The sequence below is a fragment of the Budorcas taxicolor genome, chromosome 21, assembly GCF_023091745.1.
Source record: "Budorcas taxicolor isolate Tak-1 chromosome 21, Takin1.1, whole genome shotgun sequence".
NCBI classification, from domain to species: domain Eukaryota; kingdom Metazoa; phylum Chordata; class Mammalia; order Artiodactyla; family Bovidae; genus Budorcas; species Budorcas taxicolor.
Window position 1 is genome coordinate 37,556,711 of NC_068930.1, and position 22,918 is coordinate 37,579,628.

Sequence of the window (22,918 nt, forward strand, 5' to 3'; positions counted from 1 at the left end):
AGGGTGCCAACAGTGTTGGTTTCTGATGAGTTCCATCTTCCTGGCTTGCAGATAACTACCTTCTCTCAGGGTCCTCAAAAGCTCTTTTTCTTTGTGTGTATACACTGGTGTCTCTTTTTAACCATGCTGCGCAGCATGCAAGATCTTAGTTCTCCGACTAGGGGTTGAACCCATACCCCCTTCAGTGGAAACAGAGTCCTGACCACTAGACTGCCAGGGAATTCCCTGGTGTCTCTTTTCTTATAATGACATCAGGATTACAGCTCAACCCATATGACCTCATTTAACCTTAATCACCCCCCTTTTAAGCTTTAGCTCCAAAATAAAGGCACTTTAGGGTTTAGGGCTTCAACATACAAATTTGGGTGGTTGGGGGCACAATTCAGTCCATAACATTAAAGACATACATCTGACCAACATAAAAAGAGGTCAGGCTTTTGAGGCAGATAAGGATTCATCGAAAAAGCAAAAGCGTTCCAGAAAAACTTCTATTTCTGCTTTATTGACTATGCCAAAGCCTTTGACTGCGTGGATCACAATAAACTGTGGAAAATTCTAAAAGAGATTGGAATACCAGACCACCTGACCTGCTTCTTGAGAAACCTATATGCAGGTCAGGAAGCAACAGTTAGAACTGGACATGGAACAACAGACTGGTTCCAAATAGGAAAAGGAGTACGTCAAGGCTGTATATTGTCACCCTGCTTATTTAACTTATATGCAGAGTACATCATGAGAAACGCTGGGCTGGAAGAAATACAAGCTGGAATCAAGATTGCCGGGAGAAATATCAATAACCTCAGATATGCAGATAACACCACCCTTATGGCAGAAAGTGATGAGGAGCTAAAAGCCTCTTGATGAGAGTGAAAGACGAGAGTGAAAAAGTTGGCTTAAAGCTCAACATTCAGAAAACGAAGATCATGGCATCCGGTCCCATCACTTCATGGGAATTAGATGGGGAAACAGTGGAAACAGTGTCAGACTTTGTTTGGGCTCCAATACTTTGGCCACCTCATGCGAAGAGTTGACTCACTGGAAAAGACCCTGATGCTGGGAGGGATTGGGGGCAGGAGGAGAAGGGGACAACAGAGGATGAGATGGCTGGATGGCATCACTGACTCGATGGACATGAGTTTGGGTGAACTCTGGCAGTTTTTGGTGATGGACAGGGAGGCCTGGGGTGCTGCGGTTCATGGGGTCACAAAGAGTTGGACACAACTGAGCAACTGAACTGAACTGAATGGCAGAAAATATTTGCAAATCACTTATCTGGTAAGGAGTAATATCCAAAATAAATTCCAATTTAAACATGGGCAGAAGATCTCAATGGATATTTTTTCAAAGAAAGCATACTTAAAGATGACTGACAAGCACAAGAAAAATGATCAAAATCACTAATCATCAAGACAATGCAAATTAAAACCACAATAAGATAATCACCTTACCCGTCAAATTGGTTACTGTCAAAATGACCAGATGATATTGGCACGATGTAGAGACAAGGGAGCCCTTGTGCACTGTGGGAATGTAAATTGGCACAGGTGCTATGGTAAATAGTATAGAGGTTCCTCAAAAAATTAAAAATAGAACTACCATATTATTCAATAATTCCAGTTCTGGGATTTAACTGAAGACAACCAAAACACTAATTTGAAAAGATAAATGCACCCAAATGTTAGTAGCAGCACTATTTACAAAAGCCAAGAAATGGAAACAACCTAAGTTCTATTGGTGGATGAATGGATAAAGAAGAGTGTGGTAGATACACACAGTGGAATATTATTCAGTCACAAAAATGGAGATCCTGCCATTTGCAACAACATGGACCTTAAGGGAATTATACCAAGTGAAATAAGGGACAGAAAAACAAACACTGTATCAGCGAGTGAGTGATAGTCGCTCAGTCATGTCTGACTCTTTGTGACCCCATGGACTGTTAGCCTGCCAGGCTCCTCTGTCCATGGAGTTCTCCAGGCAAGTATACTGGAGTGGGTTGCCATTTCTTCTTTCATTTATATTTGGAATCTAAGAAACAGAAAAAATCAAGCTCACAGATAGAACAAAGAATAGATCAGTGGTTGCCAGGGTGGGTAGTTGAGGGGTGGGCAAAATGGGTGAAAGGGATCAAAAGGTACAGAATTACAGTTATAAAACATCATGATGAGGTAATGTACTGCATGGTGACTATAGTTAATACTGTATTGCATATTTGAAAGCTGCTAAGATGAAAGAGGAGAGTGAAAAAGTTGGCTTAAAGTTCAACATTCAGAAAACGAAGATCATGGCATCCGGTCCCATCACTTCATGGGAAACAGATGTGGAAACAGTGTCAGACTTTATTTTGGGGGGCTCCAAAATCACTGCGGATGGTGACTGCAGCCGTGAAATTAAAAGATGCTTGCTCCTTGGAAGAAAAGTTATGACCAACCTAGATAGCATATTCAAAAGCAGAGACATTATTTTGCCGACTAAGGTCCGTCTAGTCAAGGCTATGGTTTTTCCAGTGGCCATGTATGGATGTGAGAGTTGGACTGTGAAGAAGGCTGAGCGCCAAAGAATTGATACTTTTGAACTGTGGTGTTGGAGAAGACTCTTGAGAGTCCCTTGGACTGCAAGGAGATCCAACCAGTCCATTCTGAAGGAGATCGGCCCTGGGATTTCTTTGGAAGGACTGATGCTAAAGCTGAAACTCCAGTACTTTGGCCACCTCATGCAAAGAGTTGACTCATTGGAAAAGACTGTGATGCTGGGAGGGATTGGGGGCAGGAGGAGAAGGGGATGACAGAGGATGAGATGGCTGGATGGCATCACTGACCCGATGGACATGAGTCTGAGTGAACTCCGGGAGTTGGTGATGGACAGGGAAGCCTGGCGTGCTGCAATTCATGGGGTCGCAAAGAGTCGGACACGACTGAGCGACTGAACTGAACTGAACTTCTGAAGATGCTAAAATAATAGACCTTAGAAGTCTTAATCATAAGAAAAAAGACAATATAGCTAGACTAACTGCAGTTATCATAATGTATACACTCACAATGTGTACAAGTAAGTCATTATGTTGTACACTTGAAAGCAACATAATGTTAGAGGTCAATTATACCTCAATAAAAAAATTAATTCACCACTATCTCCCATTCTTTTCTATACCTAATCCCAGATTCTTATCTAGATGAGGGAATTAAAATTAACTGGACAGCAGAACTAGAATTCTCAACTGATCATAAAGATTCATCTGTCCCAGGACCAGAAAACTTGGGGGACAGATAGGATTCCCATGTTCTGGAGTCAAAAATAAAGAATGTGACTTGGCCTTAACTCATTGGTACTGTTCATACTTCAGAGCCCCCTGTGGACTCCATCTAAGACCACCTCTTTGCTTTACAAATAAAAATTCTATGAACATTAAAAAAAAACATAAATGTGACTGCTCCTTGGGGCATGAATGAGGGTAGGAGTCTTAACTCCTAATAGTCAAGAATCTCCCCCAACCCACAACAAAGAATAAAAGACTGCAAATCAGAGACTAGGAGGTGCCTTTTTTGTCCTGTTCATCATTAGATCTTCAGGGTTCAGCATAGCACCTGACATGTAGACGAATAAAGCTTTTTTTTTTTTTCTCGAATAAAGCTTTGCTAACGCAGGAATTACAGATCTCCAGCCCAGCAGGCAAGCCAGCACAGACATTCTGGGTTAGAGTCTGAGCAGCTGGGGTGAGGAAGACAGGCTTCGTGCCCTATGTGCTGCAGCAGTTCTTGCCCTGGAGACTTACCCCCTTACAACCTAGGTTTTAATCTTTGCTGTTTGCTTTGGGCAATGGGAAGTTATTCATTTTTCTTAGCTTCCTAGTGAATACAGTATATAGTGGAAAAAGTGAACTGCCACACCCAGATCAAGGCAGTTGGGTAATCACAATTTCTTCATAAAAAAATGAATTTAGACTATATAATCTGTAAGATTCCTGCCAGCCCCAAAGTTCTATGATTAAATAGACTAAAAGTTAAAAAGGGAAATAGGACATTCATTAAACAAATATGTACTACTATGACTTTGTGCTGAAAACAAGGGATAAAAATATCATTAAGGTGGTCTGTCCTGGAAGCGTGCAAAGCCAACTGAGAAACACTAAATCCTTAAAACACTGTGTAAACTTCATGAGGTAACATTTCTTGAGCACTTACTATATGCTAATACTGTCCCAAGCACTTTACAATTTAACCTCATAATTCTATTAGATAGGTACTATTATTATCCCCATTCCTCAGTTAAAGAAACTGACATAAAGAGTTAAATAACTTACCCGTAAATGGCAGAGCAAGTTATCTGTATTCAGGGCCCATATTCAACCACATGGCAATTAGCTGGATTCCCAGGATAGGAGACCCAGGAGTGTCATGGATGAGGGCACTCAGACTCTTTCCCTACAAGTTCCTCAGATTTTGTGACATCAAGAGGGTTTTGATCACATTTTCTTTGGCCCCTTGGTGAGGTCTCCATCAATTTAACAGACAACTATGAGAAAAACCATCTCTTCAGAGTCCACAGAGAGCTGGGTTCAAATTCTAGGTTTACCACTTTACTGGTGAACTTGACCAAATCTAATTCTCATTTGCTTAATGGGAGTAACAGTGCTTTACTGGGAGGTCAGGAGGATTAAATATTAAGTCAAACCATATGAAATGGTTGTTTCTGGAAGTTAAAAACAGCGGTGGAATCTATCAAAATAGTTGGCTTTCCTTTGCCCTTCTCCTAGCCCATCTAGGGCACTCTCCCGCTCCACTGTTCGGGCGGCCCTGGGGATTCTTTAAGTTGCGCACTGTTGACCTACCCTGTGAAAGCTAGTAAATTAGCCTTGGGACAGCCTCATGAGATTTAGCAATTACTACAAGGATCTAGAACTACTTTCCAGCCAGCCAAAAGCACATCCCTTGGGGACCAGAGGAGTCAAGAGCCACGACAGTCCTGTGCCCCGACACAAACTCAGCGCGCTTTCGCTTTTCTTCCCAAGTCCTATTTTGTCTTTGTTATCGCTATAAGACAGGTAATGATGTTGGTTGCATTTTGAAACGTGGAAACTGAGGCTTAGAGAGGGTCAGGCCTCATCCAAGGTCTCGGGCATTGCGCAGTGCTGGCAATAACGAGGGTCTGGTGTTATATCTATCAGCCAAGGAACCGCCTCTGGTTGTGTGACCTCCACAAGGTCCTTGAACCTTTCTCTCCGACCTGTTTCATCTTCTGGAGAAGGGCGTTATTAACTCCCTTTCTCCTACCGCTCGCTTTCCGATTCAATCCAGCCTCTCTCCGGCCCGCCCTTGGGGTGCTCCGGCTGTGGCGAGAGGACCAGTGCGGAGACACTGCGGAGAAAGCGCAGGCATCAGGGCTTTGAGTGTGCGGGCGCACACCCGCAGCTCCCCGGAAATACTGATGTTTACTTTCGACCAGAGATAGAACTTGGCTTGACATCACCAGGTTCAGGCCGACTGCCAGAGACAATCAAGCGCCAGAACGGAGGAACTGAAACAACCTAACCCCCGGAAAGGCGGGACAGTTGTGCCAATCCCACAGCAGGCGGGGCCAGAAAGCTCGGGTGGGCACGGCCCGCGCCTGCGCGCCGCCATCTTGCTCCAGGAGGGACCGCCTCCCGGCCGTCTGGCGGCTGGTTAGCCAGAAGGCGGGGCTTCGCGACTCGGCGGGGCGTGGCCGGGCGATGGCGACGGCGGATCCCGACGGGCTTGCTGCGCCCTCTATCCCGGGACCCCGGCCCAGCGGGACGGAAGCTGCGGGGCTGCCCTCCGGGCGAAGCGGCATTGGAGCCCCCCGGTTGGGGGAGCGGATCCCGGCGGCTGTGGAGAAGCGGGGCCCGTACATGGTGGCGCGCGCGCCTTCCATTCAGGCCAAGCTGCGTGAGTGCGGCAGGATGAGGGGTCTCTGCTTGGGCGGGCTGCCGCGTTCCCGGGCTGGCTCCGGAGCGCCGCTGGGGCGACCCCGGAGGGGCAAATGCAGCCCGCTCCCGCACCCGAAAATCTGTTCGGAGAGCGGGCCCCTGGCATTTGGGAGACACGGCGGAGTAGGGATGAGCCCGCTGATTTGGGCCCTTTGACTTCCAGAGAAGCACCGGGACCTGGCCAAGGCGGTTCTGCGGAGAAAAGGCATGCTGGGAGCCGCGCCGAAGCGCCCCGACTCTTCAGGGAAAAGGTCTCAGCAGGCGCCACCTCCTCTGTGCAAGCGTTTTCACAGTAGGCCCTAGTGCTCAGGCTTGGAGACCGAGTACCCAGGTTTAAAGCCGAGTTAGTCATTCCCCTGACGCCGGCCTGTCGGGTTCACTGTTTAAAAATGGAAAGAGGAACGACCTTTTCTTTCCTTTCCAGGATGTGATGGTGTCGAGGAAAGAGCTTTGTTATGAGTTTTGTCAGTTCGTAGGGTCAATCACTGTCTAAATTAGGGAGGAGCATAGTGGCTGGGGTCCCCAGGATTGAGGATGGAGAGCAGCGTGGAAACAGCTAAGACTGATTTTTCCTTAACAGAACGGTAAGCGCTGAGGGCTGGATAGGATCTTCACCAGGGCTTGAGCGAAGGCAGTTGAAGGAATTTGCCTAAGGACTTTGATTTTTCTGTTCTCAGGTTAAATAAGGTGGGGAGATGGGGCTTTTCCTGATTCTTAGAAGAGGAGGTGTGCTTATCCTCAGAAGCAGCAGGGGGAGCGGTGTGGGGAAGTGCACATACTAAGGAGCTGTAGCGGGATACACGGCAGGCAGTGGTGGCTGTCCAGGTAGCAGATAAGCCAGGAGCAGTGCAGTCAGTTTTTTTGTTTTCCCCATAAGGGCGAGGACGCTGGCTTTCCCTGTGAAATGCTGGCATTGCATCTATGCTTGGTCTCTCCCCCATCTCCCCTCAGGTCAGTGAAGTTTAACAAGGGCTACACTGCTCTTAGTCAGAGTCCAGATGAAAACCTGGTGTCCCTCGACTCTGACAGGTAAGTGCTGTCCTTGGAAATACCCCTTGGGGAGTGCCTTGGATAACATTGCAGACGACTTGCTTCGCTTTTTCCCTGTCTCTTCCAAGACCTTTTGTGCATGTTCCAGGGCTGCTGCTTCAGAGCACTGTCTCTTCCAGGATGGCTTGCTTAGAGGACTCATAGGTGACCTTGCTGCTCTTGGATGTGAAGCACCAACCTTGTCTGGGGGAGTCATCCTGCCCTATTATGTCTGCATTATTAGTGACAGTGACTCTGTCCCTGCTGGAGCCAAGAAGGAGCCATGGATACTCATGGCGGATTATGGGTTTGAGCTCTGTGGTGTGTGGTCTTTGCTTCACAAGTCCTCCAGAACCCCTTGCATGTTGTGCACCTTGCCATTTGTAGCTGTGCTCCTCAGGCATCTCCCTGAACTGACTGTCTTCCTCTTGTCCTAGTGATGGAGAGCTGGAATCCAGATACTCCTCCGGGTATTCCTCTGCAGAGGCAAGTCCAGAGTACTTTCTGTGGCGGGGCCAGGCTGCAGGCAGTGTCATAGCCACTGCCAGACGCTTGTCTAGTTCCTGCCATATGCATGGCACTGTATCAGACTTCCCGCGTGTTCTCCAGTCTTCTACTCTGCCCTATTCCCCTAGCAGAAGTTTAGGCGTCTGAAGAGGACTGTTGAAAGTCCAGGAGACTATGTGTGCACTGTATGCTAAGTCTCTTCAATCGTGTCTGACTCTTCGCGACCCTATGGATTATAGCCCACTGGGCTCCTCTGTCCATGGGATTCTCCAGGCAAGAATACTGCAGTGGGTTGCCATGCCCTCCTCCAGGGGAATCTTCCCGACCCAGGGATTGAACCAGAGTCTCTTATGTCTCCTGCACTGGCAGGTGGGTTCTTTACCACTGGTGTCACCGAGGAGACTACAGACCTTTTTTTTTGGCATATAGGATTTTCAATCCCCAACCAGGAATCAAACTCACACCCCCTGCATTGGAAGTGTAGAGTCTTAACCACTGGACTGACCACCAGGGAAATCCCCAGACTCTTAGGGCTGGAAATGACCTCACAAGTCTTCTAATGCAAGCCACCACTTAGAAAAGGAATCCTCTCAATGAATCTCAGCTAAATGCTTATTTGAATGCTTCTTGTAATTGGGTACTCACTACCTGCAAGAAACCTTGCTGCCTGTCTTCCCCTGCAACATGCACAATTCAGGTAGCTCAGAGAAGTCTTCCTTGTTAACTGGAAGAGTCTCCTGCAGGTTGGACTTGGTGGTCTTAGTCCTGTCTCCAGTGACAGAGTAATTCTACTCTGCCTTCTTTTGATCATCTTTTACCTGAGATCAGCATTCCTGTCCCTCCCCTTTCCATCCTCCAAGCTTGCTTACTTCCAGGCCAGATAAATTCTGTTCCTTCTTTGTTCCATCTGTGGGAACTGTGACTGAGATAGATACTCCTGGGCTGGCCTTTTGGACAAGTGACTGTCCCAGAGTAAAACAGGGACCGAAGGTTCTGGCATCTGTGGCTTACTGCTTTTGACAGAGGTGAAGTGCTGGGGACCTGACTGTATACCACTGGTATTTCTTCCTCATGCTCCTGGAAACCCTTGGCCACCCCGAGTTTCTGCCAGAGAATACAGTTTGCAAATTGTATCCTCCTTGAATATCTAGGTGCCTAAGATTGTTAGAACAAAGAAAAGAAAAATAAGCCAAGAGCCAGAGAAGTCCTACACTCCCCAGTCTCATGTGCCTTCTGCTCAGTGGAACTGGTGAAGCCAGGCTGACAAGTTCTGCTTTGCAAGGAATGAGCTCTGTTGGCATCAAAGACAAACATTGGCAGTGCAGAAGCAGCTCTTCCCCACCCTATTCTACTCTAACCCATTTTCCTCCACGGTTCTACCCCATTGTTCTGGTACCATTGTTCCATACTCTTCAGCTTTCATAGGAACCAATCTGGGTTCACAGTGGTAATGGTCAGGGCTTGACTTTCAGACATAACCTCAAATCTCACACTTATATCACCTGCCTTGGGATTCTTTAGTGAGGGCAGCTTCCTTGGGGCACGTGACAGTGCAGCCTGGACAGTCCTGGCTCAAGTCCCCGGATGTCCCCCACCCCCTGCTGGGTGAGACACAGGTAGGAAAAGGTAGCACTTCTTCCTGTAGTGCAGGGATGTGCAGGCCTGGCCTGAGGGTGGAGCACGGACAGGAGGAAATGGACAGTAAGCTCCAGTGAGGCAATGTGGGTCTGCTTTTGGGGCAGCAGTCATTTCTGCCTTGTGGCCTGGCTTATAGTTCTCTCCTCTCCTGCTCTTAGCAGGTGAACCAGGATGTGAGCCGGCAGCTGCTCCAGGACGGGTATCACTTGGATGAGATTCCAGATGATGAGGACTTGGACCTAATTCCCCCCAAGCCTATGACCTCAACGTGCTCCTGCTGCTGGTGCTGTCTTGGGGCCTCTTCGTCCTGTACCCTCCAGTAGACATAACCCTCTAGGACAGGTCCTGCTCACCATGCCTGCAGAGTCCTATTGACCCTGTGTCGGTCACAAGAGTGCGGTGGGAACCCACTGCTGTCAACCCCAGGATCACTGGAGACACTGACCCTCTGGGAAAGGCAGTGACTGCAGTTACCCCAAACCTGGTGCTTCTCAGGCCAGAGGCCCCCATCTGGGTCATAGGGTGACAGGGGGAGTCCTGCAGTTCTCCTCTGCTGTCGGAGTAGCGTTTGGAGAAACCGCTTTAATAAGGGCAGGAACATAGGAATTCTGTTTCTTATGCTGAGTGACGAAACTGGCGAGGAGAGAAACTTGCAGACGTCTTGATTGGTATTTGTCATGATGCCCTGTGGAGGGAAAAAGGGAGCTTCTGTGCCCAGGCTGTGCTGGCTGGTGTTGCATGGAGGCAGAAAATAGCACTTTATGGCTTGCAAGCTGGGAGTCTTTGAAAAAGAATTTAACTATTTGGGGCCAGTTCAGCTCAGGAAATTCCATATTCTCTTCAGGCTCCAAGATGGGTTACATGTTTGCCGGTTGTTCCTGTATGACTGTGGCAGAGTACGACAAGTTGCTCGCTGGCACAGCCTGATCAAGGCTTCCAGAATCCTTGGAAGCTGAGCATTCCCAACTGGTCCATGTGTCTGGGTGAGCTTAGTAACTTGGTAAGTCCACCCCTAGTTAGAGAAAACTAACTCTGCTCCACCAGGTAGACAAAATTTCTTCCCTTGGTTGCCGTTCTTCACCTTGGTCTCAGCTAGTATCTTCCTCCAGTCTTTGATCTAAGGCTGAACGGAGGTTCTGGCGCTGGCCACAGAAGCCTGCTGTTTCTGGTTACCAGCAGAGGGAGCTGCAGGAGCAGTTAGGTGCCTTCCCGTTTGGATTTTTTTTTTTCTGGTTTGTGAGATCTTAGTGCCCCAACCAGGGAGGGGTGGAACTCAGGCCCCTCAAGTGGACGTTCAGAATCCTAACCACTGAACTACCAGGGAATTCCCTCATTTGTTGAACATTTTACACTTGGGCAGCAGCAGTGGGTGAACTGTATACTGCACAGCTGTGTGGGCCCTGACCTGACATAGGCTGACAGGATGAGGAGGAGGGACCTGTGAAAGCTCCCAGCTATCCCTCCCACCCCAACCTAAGGAGATAATCTTGCCATTGCAGAGGGCCTCCCTCCACCCTAGTGAGGGCCATTCTGTTGCATCCAGATTCCTCTGACCACAGTGGATACTCGATTGGGCTCTACCTTCAGCCCCCACTTTGAACATAGCAAGGACAGGCATAATCTCTCGTGACCCCTACTAGATTGCATCTCTTGCTGTACCAGGCGTCTCTGTGGAGTTTTTCAGTGGTTCTTTTTTTTTTTTTTTTGCCTTACCGAAAACCAGATGGAGCTGAATGGGAGTGGACAGGGGTAGGGTGGTCAGGATTGAGGTGTGGTCCCGACTTGGAACCTTGCCCAGCCTCTTGCTTCATTTTGTTAGGACAGAGTGTTTGACAGCTGCTGGGGGTGAGGATGGCAGTGGGCCCCCAATACCAAGGCCCTCCTCCAGTGACTGTTGTTATAAACCCACACTGGTGTATTTGGCTACACCTCTCCCTGGAATGTTTCAGGGCCGGTTGACCCTGAGTGAGAGGCATTACCTTTGTAGAAAAAGTTGCAGGAACGTCATATAGCAAGGCAGGGTAGAAATGGTCAATTGCTTGGGGCTAAGAAGCCATGGGCTAGAAAGTCACCAATAAAAGCACCAAGGTGTCTAGAACCAAACTGCCTTAATAGTAAGAGTGCTGGGGTGTTGTGCAGGTGGCGGCACTCTGGGGAGACGCCTTATCTCATGGATAGGAGTGGTACTGTATGGCGTTTACAGAACTCTTGGCTTAGGCTTCTACAGCTTTGTAAGTTTGTAGAAATAAATACAGTCATGCTGTTGAGCTGTCTCTGTGTTGCCACAGGATTTTTAAGAAAAGCCTAGACCATGGCCATTGCCCCTTCTGAATCTGAAATGAAGAAGTAGCCTAACAGCCCTAACTGTGACCATTCTGCCAAGGGCCACCCCTCCTTTCTCCTGTTCCCAGTGGGTGCCATTTTCAGTCCTCATTGGAGACCATGGAAGTCATGTCTGTTTTGTGACCCCATGGACTGTAGCCCACCAGGCTGCTCTGTCCATGGAATTTCCCAGGCAAGAACACTGGAGTGGTTTGCCATTTCCTTCTCCAGTGAATCTTCCCAACCCAGGGATCGAACCCATGTCTCCTGCATTGGCAGGTGTGTTCTTTATCACTGAGCTACCTTGTCACTTCTCTTTAGAATGAGTTCCCTTTGGCAGACCCTTCTCAGGTTTTTTTGTTTTTGGTTTATGGGAGCTATTTTTGTTTGCTTGATTTTTTTCAGCTGAAGAAAATTTATTGGAGGGAAAAAAACCCCAAAACAGATGGGCTAAAATTTTTTGCAGGTAGTTTCCTGGAATTCTATTGTACAGGTCTAATGTGGACATACTCTTGCCTAGAGAATCCTGTGGACAGAGGAGCCTGGTGGGCTGCTGTCCATGGGGTCGCACAGAGTCGGACACGACTGAAGCGACTTAGCATGCATGCATGCATTGGAGAAGGAAATGGCAACCCACTCTAGTATTCTTGCCTGGAGAATCCCAGGGACAGAGGAGCCTGGTTGGCTGCCGTCTATGAAGTCGCACAGAGTCGGACACGACTGAAGCGACTTAGCAGTAGCAGCAATGTGGGCAATGGCCCAGAAAGATGCTTTTGTGTGAGACTAATCCCTTACCAACAGGAAGGAGCCACTAGCCTGGGTGTCTGCTTAGTCTGGGATGACAGGAGCTAAGACTGCCAGTCAGAAACCACAGTGGCAAAACACAGCTATACAACCTCCTGCAGAGGGTGTCCCACCTCTAGAGGGTAAGCACAGGGACAGTAGGTGCCCGTGTAGGTTCTTCCTGCCATCGAAGGAAAAAAGGAACTAGGTTTCTCTTCACAACACAAGCTGGACTGTCCTGTCCTTCAGTCCCCACTTCTGCAGTGACTGAACGTGCTCTCAAGTGGTTGGCAACCTTTCTCTGTGAAGGACCAGTGAGTACTTTTGGCTTTGCGGGCCATACAGTCTGGTGCACCGACTCAGCTTTGCCATTGTAGCCTGAAAAGCAGCTGAATGGTATGCAAAGAAAGGGCGTGGCCAGATTCAGGCTGCTGATCTTAGTGTGTGATCCTGCCCTATGCTATGCTTAGTCGCTCACTCATGTCTGACTCTTTGCGACCCATGGACTGCAGCCTGCTAGATTCTTCTCTCCATGGGGATACTCCAGGCAATACTGGAGTGGGTTGTCATGCCCTCCTCCAACAGATATTCCCAACCCAGGGATTGAACCCAGGTCTCCCACATCACAGGCGGAGTCTTTACTGTCTGAGCCACCAGGGAAGCCCAAGAATACTGGAGTGGGTAGCCTATCCTATCCCTTCTTTAGGGGATCTTCCCAATCCAGAATCGAACCGGGGGTCTCCTGCATTATAGGTAGATTCTTTACCAGCTGAGCTACTAAGGAAGCCCAGCCCTTGCCCTCAGTTCAGTGCAGTTCAGTTGCTCAGTCGTGTCTGACTCTGTGACCCCATGGACTGCAGCACACCAGGGTTCCCTGTCTCGCCCTAAAGCCAACTAAAACATTGGAGAGAAGAATCCTGCACCGACAGTTCCTTTTTTTAGACACACCTTCCACTGTATGCAAGGCTAGGTGGTCTGAGGCCTGCCTGCAAGCTCTGCCACTGAGGCTACAGTGGGCTACCTGTCCCATAGAAGCCTCTGCCTACCTCAGGGAGCTGTCTGAAACCTGAATAAAGCAAAAACTGGACAACATCCAGGGAGGGCTCCTTCAGCCCACTTCAGGGACTGAAATGCCAAAGGCTGAGTGCTCTTTAGCCCACAGACCTCAAACAAGTGATCTTTAATTACTTTAACAGAGCGGCCATCAGGCCACAGGGCTACCCTTTTCCCTCTGCACTGCAGAACCCTATATTCTTACAGATTAATTACCTATCTTGCTGTGACTGCTGCTGAGCTAATCCTAGATCTCACTAGTCTGCCTAATGCCATAGGCTGGGACAGGGCTGCTGTTCTTGAGCTCTGAGGAGAGCCTGGCTCCAGTGTGGCGAGATCCAAGGGGAGTATCAGCTCTCAGTCCTCACATGGGCCCCTCCTACCAGGAAGAAGACGGTTCAGCCTCGGCCTGCTCAGGAGTCACCACCTTCAAGCTTTTCTCCCCCAGTCTTTCAGGGTGTACTCAAAGAGCCCAGAGCAGGGAAGGGATCTGGGCTGGGTCTGCGGAGGTGAGGCTGGCCAGGATGTAGGGTGACTAGCACAGGAGAGCCAGGAAGGCTGTGGCCTCTATAGCAGGCAGCAGGCACGGAACATCAGCAGGTCCTCAGGCACAGTGAGCTTCAGTGAGACACTCTCATTGGCCCCAATGAAGAGCACCCCGCCACGTTTCAGGGGGATTGTTGCCTGGGCTGTGGGGCTGCTGGCTGTCACTGTCCCCTGCACCACCAGGAGGATGCTGGCAGAGTCCAGGGCCAAGACCCTGTATTCAGGGACAGAGCCAGGTACCTGGGCAGGAAGAAACGACACGACAGAGCAGGGTCTGAGCTGCTGTTAGCTCCCAGGGGTCCCAGGACCACCCCAAGGGCAGTGAGAGGGGGAGCTCTGCCGCCTCCTGCCCTGCTGCTCAGGCTTTCACCAGCACGAAGGCCCGTCTGGTCCCTGTACAGAGAGGCACAGGCAGGCCCTGCAGCAGTTGTCCACTACGTGAGCATGGCAGAAAGGAAGCCCAGCCCCGGGCATACCCCACACAGGGGCCTTGCCAGGGTTCTGCATGCCACACAAGAAAAACCACAGCCCTCACTCACCTCCACCTTCATAACGGTGAAGTCTGGCACAGGGGGATTGTAGACGGAGAGGTAGGGGTCTTCTGGGCTCCGTGCTGGAGGGAAGAGCCTGTCCTGGCTGGGGCTGGGGGTGTAGCTGAGCATTTCACACAGAGTTGGCACATCGATGAACTTGGGTGTCAGGCCAGCACGCACTGTGTTATCTGAACATGCCATGCACTCCACGCAGTCTGGGGACAGACAGTGGGCATGTGCTAAGGGTGCCTTGGAGTTTGGCTCTCCAGGGCTGGGCTTTCTTAACCTGAGTGCCATGAGCTCCCAGCAGCATTAGATGAAACTGTATGAACAGCATCTTCTGTGAGAATGGGCTAAGATAACAGTTACCAAAAACAGGTGATGTCACCCACCACTCTCAAGGGGAGTCATGTTAACCCCTGGGGGAGCTCCAACCCTCTGGAGACATTATATTCTTGCCTTCTACTAAAGAATCCTGTCCACAAGTGGATAAGCAGCCAACCATCAAAGTGTGACACCCTTCTGTGGCAATGTGTTTTTTAACAAAAATCTCTGCATAGATGCGATAGACGTGTGAAGGCACTGTGATGCAGGGGCGAGAACAATGGCCTTGATCCAGCAGAGGCTTGGATTCACACTGCGGTTGGCACACATTGACAGGGCTTAACATGAGGGTGTCCTGAGCTCACAGGGGTGGTGTGAGGATCCAACCAGTGTCCAGCACCGAGCTGGCATTCATCTCCCGACTGGTCACCTCCCTGCTGATCCCAGGAGTCCTGGGAGCTCAGAGCTGGGTGGGACTTTAAAGGCAGTCTCCTCCACCAACACCTCCTGTTCTGTCCAGACGGAGAAACAAGGCCTGAGGGGGTGGGCCGTGGGGCTCACTGCTGAAATGCGGCTCACCTCCTTTCAGGTAGGCATGGGGCACGTTGGCCTCCAGAAACATGGCCTCCCCCGGCTTCAGGGTAAGCAGATTCAGGAAGTAGATGGCAAAGCATCCGATATCACCCGGGTACTGCTGGTGCAGCTGCAGCAGGAGCTCCCCACAGATGTCCTCCATGCTGTTTCCAGCAGCCACTGAGGGGCACAGAGCACCCCAAGGCTACTCAGTAACCCTTGAGGGCATTCACAGCTCCCCACCCCACCCCCTGGCCAGAGAGAGTCCCAGAGAAGACCCTAGTCCAGGAATCCAGGAACAGGTGGGCATGTTCTAGTCACATCCCCCACCCTGTGGGGGCCAGGCTTCCTTGCTATTCCAGCCTACACAGATGCCATTTTCCCCATTTTGACGATTGATATGCCCACCACTCTACCGGCCACTAAAAGAGCTAGAGTGTAGTCCTTTTAGACAGCGCTTCTCAGCCTCAGCATTACTGACATTTGAGGCCAGGTAACTTGTGGGGGCTGTCCTATGTACTATAGGATGTCTAGTAGTATCCCTGGCCCCCACCTACAAAACATCACTAGCGCCCCAAACCCAGGTTTGATGACCAAAGATGCCTCCACACTTCCAGTGTCCCCTGGTTGAGACAACTGCTCTAGGAGCTTAAAAATCTAGTTAGGAGAGAACCCAAGGGTTCCCCATGGGGTGACTAACTGTCCCAGTTAGCCCAGGCCTTTCCCCTTAACACTGACAATCTCTCAGTCCCAGGCAAACAGTGATGGTTGGTCACCCCAGAGAGCGTGAGGCAGGATGCAACCAAGGGTCGAAATGTGTCCCAGGCTGACCAGGGGAGAAGGAGCTCAGCCTGGGCTAGAGTGGTGAGGGAAGGCTTGGTGGGAATTGCGGGGACGGGGGAGGGCAGTGAGCTGGGTTTCCTTAACTGTGTGTGTGGTGGGGGCGTCTCTAAAAGAGTGGAGAAGGAGCTGGAGCTCATCATGTGTGCCATATAAGCTCCTAGCAGAGTCCATTCTGCCTTGCTCTTTACTGCTTGTATTAACTTCCAAACCTAAAGTTGACACAACCACACCCATCAAAGTCATTTCCTGAACTCTCCTTCTTAGCCCAAGGTTGGGCCCAGAGCAGGTATTTAAGGAAAGATCTACTGATTGAGAGCTCAGGACTTCAGGTTTTTGGATGCTTTTATCTCCTTCCTGTTCTCCAGCCCCAAAGTATAAAACCCTTTGGACAGTAGCTCTAGGGCCGAGAAATATCAGAATGCCCAGGTGAGAGACAGCCTAGTACTTTTCCAGGCCAGCCTGTCTCCACCCATCTAAAGGAGATAACCAGGTAAGAAGCAGCAGGGCCCTGTTCCAGAAAGACTGGGAAAGAAATGCTAAGTTGCTAAGACCATCTAAGTCAGACCCGTTTGGTATTCTACTTGAGTAAAGGGGTTGAGAACCCTATTCCTACAGCCGAGCCACTCTGCCAGGGGCCCAGGAAGGGGCACTGCGTTCAGGCCTAAGACACCCACCTTGCTGCGAGATCCGCTTCACCAACAGGTTCAGCTGCTCCACCACCACCTTCTTCTCGCTCTTCATCAGGTGGGAGAAACAGCTCCGCAGAGCAGAAGTCACAGCCTCGGAGTCCTGGCTCAGGCTCTGCTTCAGCTGCGCTGCTGCGTCGTCTCCAATTAGAAACTGGAATTCCGGCACCTCTGCAGGAAGGTCAGGCCAGGACCTGCATCAGGTATGGTTAAGATGGAACCCGCAAACGTGGAAAGCTGGAGGAGGCCTCCCTGTCTCATTCCTAACCAAGGAGCCAGGCAATGCTATGTAAGTTTTGCCGTGAAAACTTACTGCTCATGACCAGCCCTCAGCAACCACACCTGAGCCTGGTCTCATGAGCCTCCCCCAGGAACATCAAGAATTCATGAGGCCACAGGACTTCCCTGGTGGTCCAGTGGTTAAGAATCTGCCTTGCAATGAAGGAGATGAGGGTTCAATACCTGGTTGGGGAACCAAGATCCCACATACCGCAGAGCAATTAACCCTGAGCACTGCAACTACTGAGTCTGAGCACCCTGGAGCCTGTATGCCACCAACTAGAGAGCCTGTGCAATGTAATGAAAGGTTCCGCTTGATGCAGTGATGATCCCGTCTGCCACAATAAAGACCTGATGTAGCCAAATACATATATAAATCATTTTTAAAAATTCATGAGGCCAACCAGCCCTTCAGTTCCTGGGACACTCAGCCTCTGTTCTCAGCCTCCAGCTCTGCCCCGGGTTGCCCTTGCATCCTAGGTCCAGTATGCAGGCTCTTAGCATTTTGCCCAACCTTACTTGTTAGAAAGGTCACAATTTCCTCAACTGGCCGGAAGCCGCATAAGCCCTGGAAGGGGGTGAGGGCAATTGCCATCTCTGGCTTATGGTTGGCATCGGGGTAGTGCTGTGGAGCCTGGAGGTGCAGCTTCTCTGCCAGCTCCTGTGGGATGGGCAAGGGAGATGAGGCTGGTTAGGTGCAGCCATCACCCAGCAAGACAACAGTCCCCACCAGCCCTTGTTCTTGACCCTCCCTAGTCAGCTTCCTGCCTTTGGCACTGAGCCCAGTCAAAGCATAATTCAGAAACTCAGGGTTCAGCCAACCCAAGGCAGGCACATGGATCAACCCTGGGGGAGAGCTGGGGCAGACTTTAAGAGGACTATGAACCAGAAGACCCAAATACCAAGCCAAGTTCTGACACTAACAAGCTGTGTAACTTTGGGTAAATCCCTCTCTCCTCTGGGTCTTCTTTGCTCATGAAGTTTGGACAGACAAATGCTTAAGCTATGACTCACACACAGACTTGGGCAGAAAGACCACAGGGGTGGAATTAAGGCCATGACTAGGGTAACTGCTGTGCCTTGGAAGGTGAACTCTGAGAGAGTCAGGTGGAAAAAGGGCAGATATGAATTGGCTGGGCTGGGGTTTGCTGAGGGAAGCCAGAAACAAGCGTGGAGAAGCTGCCGTGGCACAGGCTGATCAGCTGTCCACTTAGACTTAGTTGCCACATGAGTCACTGGCAATAGGCCTTGCGGAGCTAAACTGGGAGTTGTTAGGCTCGAATTTAATTCTGGGCTGGAGCCTGGCATGGGCAGGGTAAAACCAGAAGTAAAAGCTGCACAAGAGTCTTGACTCTTAAGCTCTTCTCTAACCTGACCTCCGTGCGCTACTCTGATGCTGTACCTTGTTCGGGTGTGCCTGGATGGACAGGGCCGTTTCAACTGAAAGCACTTTGAAGAGGAAGGGCAGTTTGCCATTAAAGGTGTCCTTGACCTTCGAACCCAAGCTGTCCTGATTATCAGCAATCCACTGGCCTAGGGTCTTCTGTGAGATGCGGTTGTCGAGGATCTTGGCATCACCCCGGGGGTGGGTCCCCATCCACAGCTGTAAAAACAGGAAACTTGGGAGGGACAAAGGCAGAACCTGGCACCACCCATTGGCCTGCCCTGCTCCGTTACCCTGTGCTCCCCATAAGGCAGCCAAGTCCTGAGACAGGCCTCGTAGGACTGGGTATAAATGTTCATAACATCACAGACATACCAGGGGCAGCAGACCACAGAGTACCAGGAGTCAGGACACCCAAGCTCTAGTTGAGGCTCTGCCTCCAACCAGCTGCGGAAGCTTGGGCTAGTTTTAATGTATTGTCTCTGGGTCTCAGTTTTCTCATCTGTCCAATGACGAGAACGAAACCTACAACTGTCAAGGTCACTGAAAAGCTCTAACTCTCAAATGGCTCTGTGAGGGGTTAACATTCATTTATTCCAATCTCAGAAGCAGAAGCTAATGCCTTCCTGTGTTTTGGCTTTTCCTTTACTAAATGGGCAGGATAACTGTGTATTTTAGGTTATTAAAAAAGTCAGTCAAAGTAAAAATTATAATTGTCAAGGAGGGCTGAATTAAAATTCAGTAAATGCTAAAAACAGAAAATAAAAGCAGCAGCAGCAAGGTCATACTGTATAGCACGTATGTGTGTGCTACATCGCTTCAGCTGTGGTCACTTTTTGTGACCCTATGGACTGTAGCCCACCAGGCTCCTCTGTCCATGTGATTCTCCAGGCAAGAACACTGGAGTGGGTTGCCATGCCCTCCTCCAGGGGATCTTACCGACCCAGGGATTGAACCCACATCTCTTATGTCTCCTGCATTGGCAGGCACTGGCACCATCTGGGAAGCCCCTCTGTATAGCACAGGAAACTATATTCAATATTCCGTGACAAATCATAATGGAAAAGAATATGGGTCAGGAAGATCCCCTAGAGGAGGAAATGGCAACCCACTCCAGTATTCTTGCCTGGAGAATCCCACAGACAGAGCCTAGCAGACTACAGTTCGTAGGGTTGCAGAGTCAGACACGACTGAAGTGACTTAACACACACACACACACACACACACATATAACTGAGTCACTCTGTTGTACAGAAGAAATTAACACAACATTGTAAATCAACTATACTTCAATAAAATAAAATTCAGTAAGTGCTGACAGTTCCTTGGGGAAGGAAGGAGGGTACTGGAAATTTCAGTCTATTATGACAAAACCTCACTTTTTTTTGTGCTGCCATCTGGGTTCATCAACCTGCACAGATCTGAAGCCCTAAGAAGGCCTCCTCTCCCTTTTCTGTCTCCCCTTCCCCTCAGATTCACAAGACTTGCCTCAGCCCCTTTGATAAGAGGAGTCCCTTCCTCCCACCTGCTGGTCGAGTGGGCTGAAATACAGCCGGGGTCTCACCTCTGCATACGGTTTGTCCTCTGAGATCCGGGCCAGGGGGTCACTGCTGGCCAGCAGCCGGGCCACTTCACTGTTGGAACCCAGCTTTCCCCAGGCATATTGCTGCACCACACAGGAAAGTGGGAATACTGGGTGGGGGTACAGACAGAGCGTTAGTTTCCACCCCACTCCTGAGGCCTGACCCTCCTGTCCCCGGAGAACCAGACCTGAGCTGAGGGTTTTATCTGAGGGATAGAGTCAAATAAGGGGTTTGTAGGTTGTGAGTTGAGACCCTTCTCTTCTGCATGCCTCGATGTTCCCGTCTGTAAGACGGGTAGTAAGGATCTCCTGCTGACCTGAGGCAGATAACTGCGTTACGGTGACGCGGAGGGCGTGGGAGGAACCTATTCCACTGCACCCAGTCTAGAAGTAACCCAGGCGCAACCGTCTCCCCTCAAAACCCCCTTTCGAGGGCTGCAATAAGGGCTCGATCCCCATCGCGGGTGCCCCCTCCTCTTCCCGGCGCCCATTCATCTTTCCGCAGAGCCCCGAGGGGCTGGGGCGGAGTTCGACCTGCCGCATTAGGTCAGGAAGGGTCGGGCGCAATCCATCCCCACTCTCGCTGGCACCCCAGTCAACAGCCCACCTCGCTGAGCGGCCATCCTCGAGGCCTCGGACCGGTCTTCTAGCACGTATATCTTTCCCGGCAGCACCCTCGACCTCTCTGCGCTCAGAGATTCATGGGAAATGTAGTTCTTCCCTCGCCTTCTCGGACGTCTGAGTGCCAGGTGTGGCCACTGCGGGCAGGCTAAATCCCTCTCCCACACTCCCGCTCTCAGAAGGAACCCCCACAAGTCCAGAGCCTTCCAGCCGGCAATCTGAGGTCTCAGCATTTTTTTTGCTCGTTCCTTCACCGGACACATATTTATTGTTGTTCTTTTTCCGTCTCTTAGGTTCTATCAGACTTTTTGCAACCGCGTGAACTGCAGGACTCCAGGCCTCCCTGTCCATCACCAACTCCCGGAGCTTACTCATACTCATGTCCATTGAGTCAGTGATGCCATCCAACCATCTCGTCCTCTGTCGCCCTCCTCTACTGCCCTCAATCTTTCCCAGCATCAGGGTCTTTCAAGTGAGTCAGCTCTTGGCATCAGGTGGCCAAAGTATTGGAATTTCACCTTCAGCATCAGTCCTTTCAATGAATATTCGGGGTTGATTTTCTTTAGGATTAACAGATTTGATCTCCTTGCTGTCCCACGGACTCTCAAGAGTCTTCTCCAAAACCAGAGTTCAAAAGCATCAATTCGTCGGTGCTCAGCCTTCTTTATGGTCCAACTCTCACATGTTATACATGACTACCGGAAAAAGCATAGCTTTGACCGTAGGGACCTTTGTCAGCAAAGTGATGCTCTGCTTTTTAAAATGCTGTCTAGGTTTGTCATCGCTTTTCTTCCAAGGAGCAAGTGTCTTTTAACTTCATGGCTGCAGTCACCATCTGCAGTGATTTTGGAGCCCAAAAAAATAAAATCTGCCACTGTTTCCATTTTTCCCCCATCAATTTGCCATGAGGTGATGGACACTTCGGAGAAGGCGATGGCTCCCCACTCCAGTACTCTTGCCTGGAAAATCCCATGGATGGGGGAGCCTGGTGGGCTGCAGTCCATGGGGTCGCGAAGAATCAGACACAACTGAGCAACTTCACCTTCACTTTTCACTTTCATGCATTGGAGAAGGAAATGGCAACCCACTCCAGTGTTCTTGCCTGGAGAATCCCAGGGACAGGGGAGCCTGGTGGGCTGCCCTCTATGGGGTCACACAGAGTCAGACACGACTGAAGCGACTTAGCAGCAGCGGCAGCAGCAGATGGACATTTGGAGCGGCCTCGCAGAAATCATGGTGGAGACAAAGGCAGGAACAAAGCAGTGACCAGCGCCCTAGGTTCCTAGCCTGGGGGGCAGGAGGCTGCGAAGTACTAGGCACCCCGCGCGGGGCTGTTGCACTTGCCAGGCCTGGACAGTAGCATATTTACTGAGAACCTGATAAATGCCACAGACTGTTCTGAGGGCTAGAGACACAAGGAAGAGCAAGATAAGAGCTATTTTGTCTTTGCAGAGCTTACATTCTGGTGACAGGAAGACAGCAAACAAGTATGATAAACAAGTAAATCACATAGCAAGTTGAAAAGTCAGTGCTACAAAAAGTAAGGGGTGTGGGTGGAGGCGGAAGGCAGCCAGTAGAATTTAAAAGGTTGCCTAGATAAGCCTCACTGAGGTGAGAATTGACTGTGGACTTGGAAGTGAGGAGGAGAGAATGCTCTGAGCAGAAGATACAGCTATAGCAAAGGCCCTAAGGTGGGAACGTGGAAATGTGCCTGTCATTTTCGGAGTAAATAGCAAAGAGGCCAGACTGGTTGGAGCAGAGTGAGCAGGAAAGGTGAAAGTGTGGTGGTGAGAGAGGAAAGGCAGTGGGCAGTACTTTGTAGACTATTATGAGGATGTCAGGTGTTCATTAGCAGATCTGAGCAAAGCATTGCTATGATCTAAGCAGGAACTCACTGATGCGTGGTGATGATGGTAAATGTCACATGCAAGGCCCTTAATCTGTCTGAGCTTCAGTTTCTTCGTGTGTAAAGTGGGAATAATAATGCTGGACTGAAAGCCTTGTTGGAGGGTTGGATGGGATGATGTGGTTCGGGAAGGCAGTCAGTGCTTGGTGTTCTTCTGATTTTCTTCACCCTAAGTACTGCAGGACTCAGAACCCTAGCTCCTCCTCCAGGCTGAGTTGCTCACAAGCCACATACGCAGAAGTCAAGGGACGTCATCAGGAGCCCTACATGGCAAAGGCTGGGCTGGACCTTGGCTGTGGAGTAACCTTGCTATATCCTGTAGAGAAAGGCTCTAACATGCAGACCTCCTTAGTCAACAGCCCAGG

At 50.1% G+C, this 22,918-nt stretch overlaps 2 protein-coding genes across 3 annotated transcripts; one reads left to right on the top strand and one right to left on the bottom strand.

Annotated features, from left to right (window-relative positions):
• The first annotated feature begins 5,707 nt into the window (after window positions 1-5,707).
• FAM219B (family with sequence similarity 219 member B) lies at window positions 5,708-11,377 on the top strand. Of its 2 annotated transcripts, none has more exons than XM_052659441.1 (5): window positions 5,708-5,903; window positions 6,108-6,195; window positions 6,896-6,973; window positions 7,411-7,459; window positions 9,277-11,377. In XM_052659441.1, the coding sequence occupies exons 1-5, from the start codon at window positions 5,708-5,710 to the stop codon at window positions 9,439-9,441; spliced, it is 576 nt and encodes a 191-aa protein (XP_052515401.1). In that variant the 3' UTR covers window positions 9,442-11,377. The 2 variants fall into 2 exon arrangements, with proteins under 2 accessions (XP_052515401.1, XP_052515402.1); XM_052659442.1 differs by having other exon boundaries at window positions 9,280-11,377.
• Window positions 11,378-11,767: 390 nt separating this feature from the next.
• On the bottom strand, window positions 11,768-20,696 carry MPI (mannose phosphate isomerase). Its single transcript, XM_052659439.1, has 8 exons — window positions 20,634-20,696; window positions 20,009-20,136; window positions 18,463-18,663; window positions 17,580-17,721; window positions 16,770-16,952; window positions 15,259-15,432; window positions 14,362-14,570; window positions 11,768-14,062 (listed from the first exon to the last, which is right to left on the bottom strand). The coding sequence occupies exons 1-8, from the start codon at window positions 20,647-20,649 to the stop codon at window positions 13,844-13,846; spliced, it is 1,272 nt and encodes a 423-aa protein (XP_052515399.1). The 5' UTR covers window positions 20,650-20,696; the 3' UTR covers window positions 11,768-13,843.
• Between the last annotated feature and the right edge of the window lie 2,222 nt (window positions 20,697-22,918).

Excerpts from the sequence above, each read along its gene's own strand:
- FAM219B (XM_052659441.1), top strand. The coding sequence starts at position 5,708 with ATGGCGACGGCGGATCCCGACGGGCTTGCTGCGCCCTCTATCCCGGGA. Across the intron at positions 6,974-7,410 it reads GTGTCCCTCGACTCTGACAG|TGATGGAGAGCTGGAATCCA; the intron begins GTAAGTGCTGTC and ends CTCTTGTCCTAG. Across the intron at positions 7,460-9,276 it reads CCGGGTATTCCTCTGCAGAG|CAGGTGAACCAGGATGTGAG; the intron begins GCAAGTCCAGAG and ends TCCTGCTCTTAG.
- MPI (XM_052659439.1), bottom strand. Across the intron at positions 18,664-20,008 it reads AGGACAAACCGTATGCAGAG|CTGTGGATGGGGACCCACCC; the intron begins GTGAGACCCCGG and ends CTGTTTTTACAG. Across the intron at positions 14,063-14,361 it reads TCACCGTTATGAAGGTGGAG|GTACCTGGCTCTGTCCCTGA; the intron begins GTGAGTGAGGGC and ends CTTCCTGCCCAG.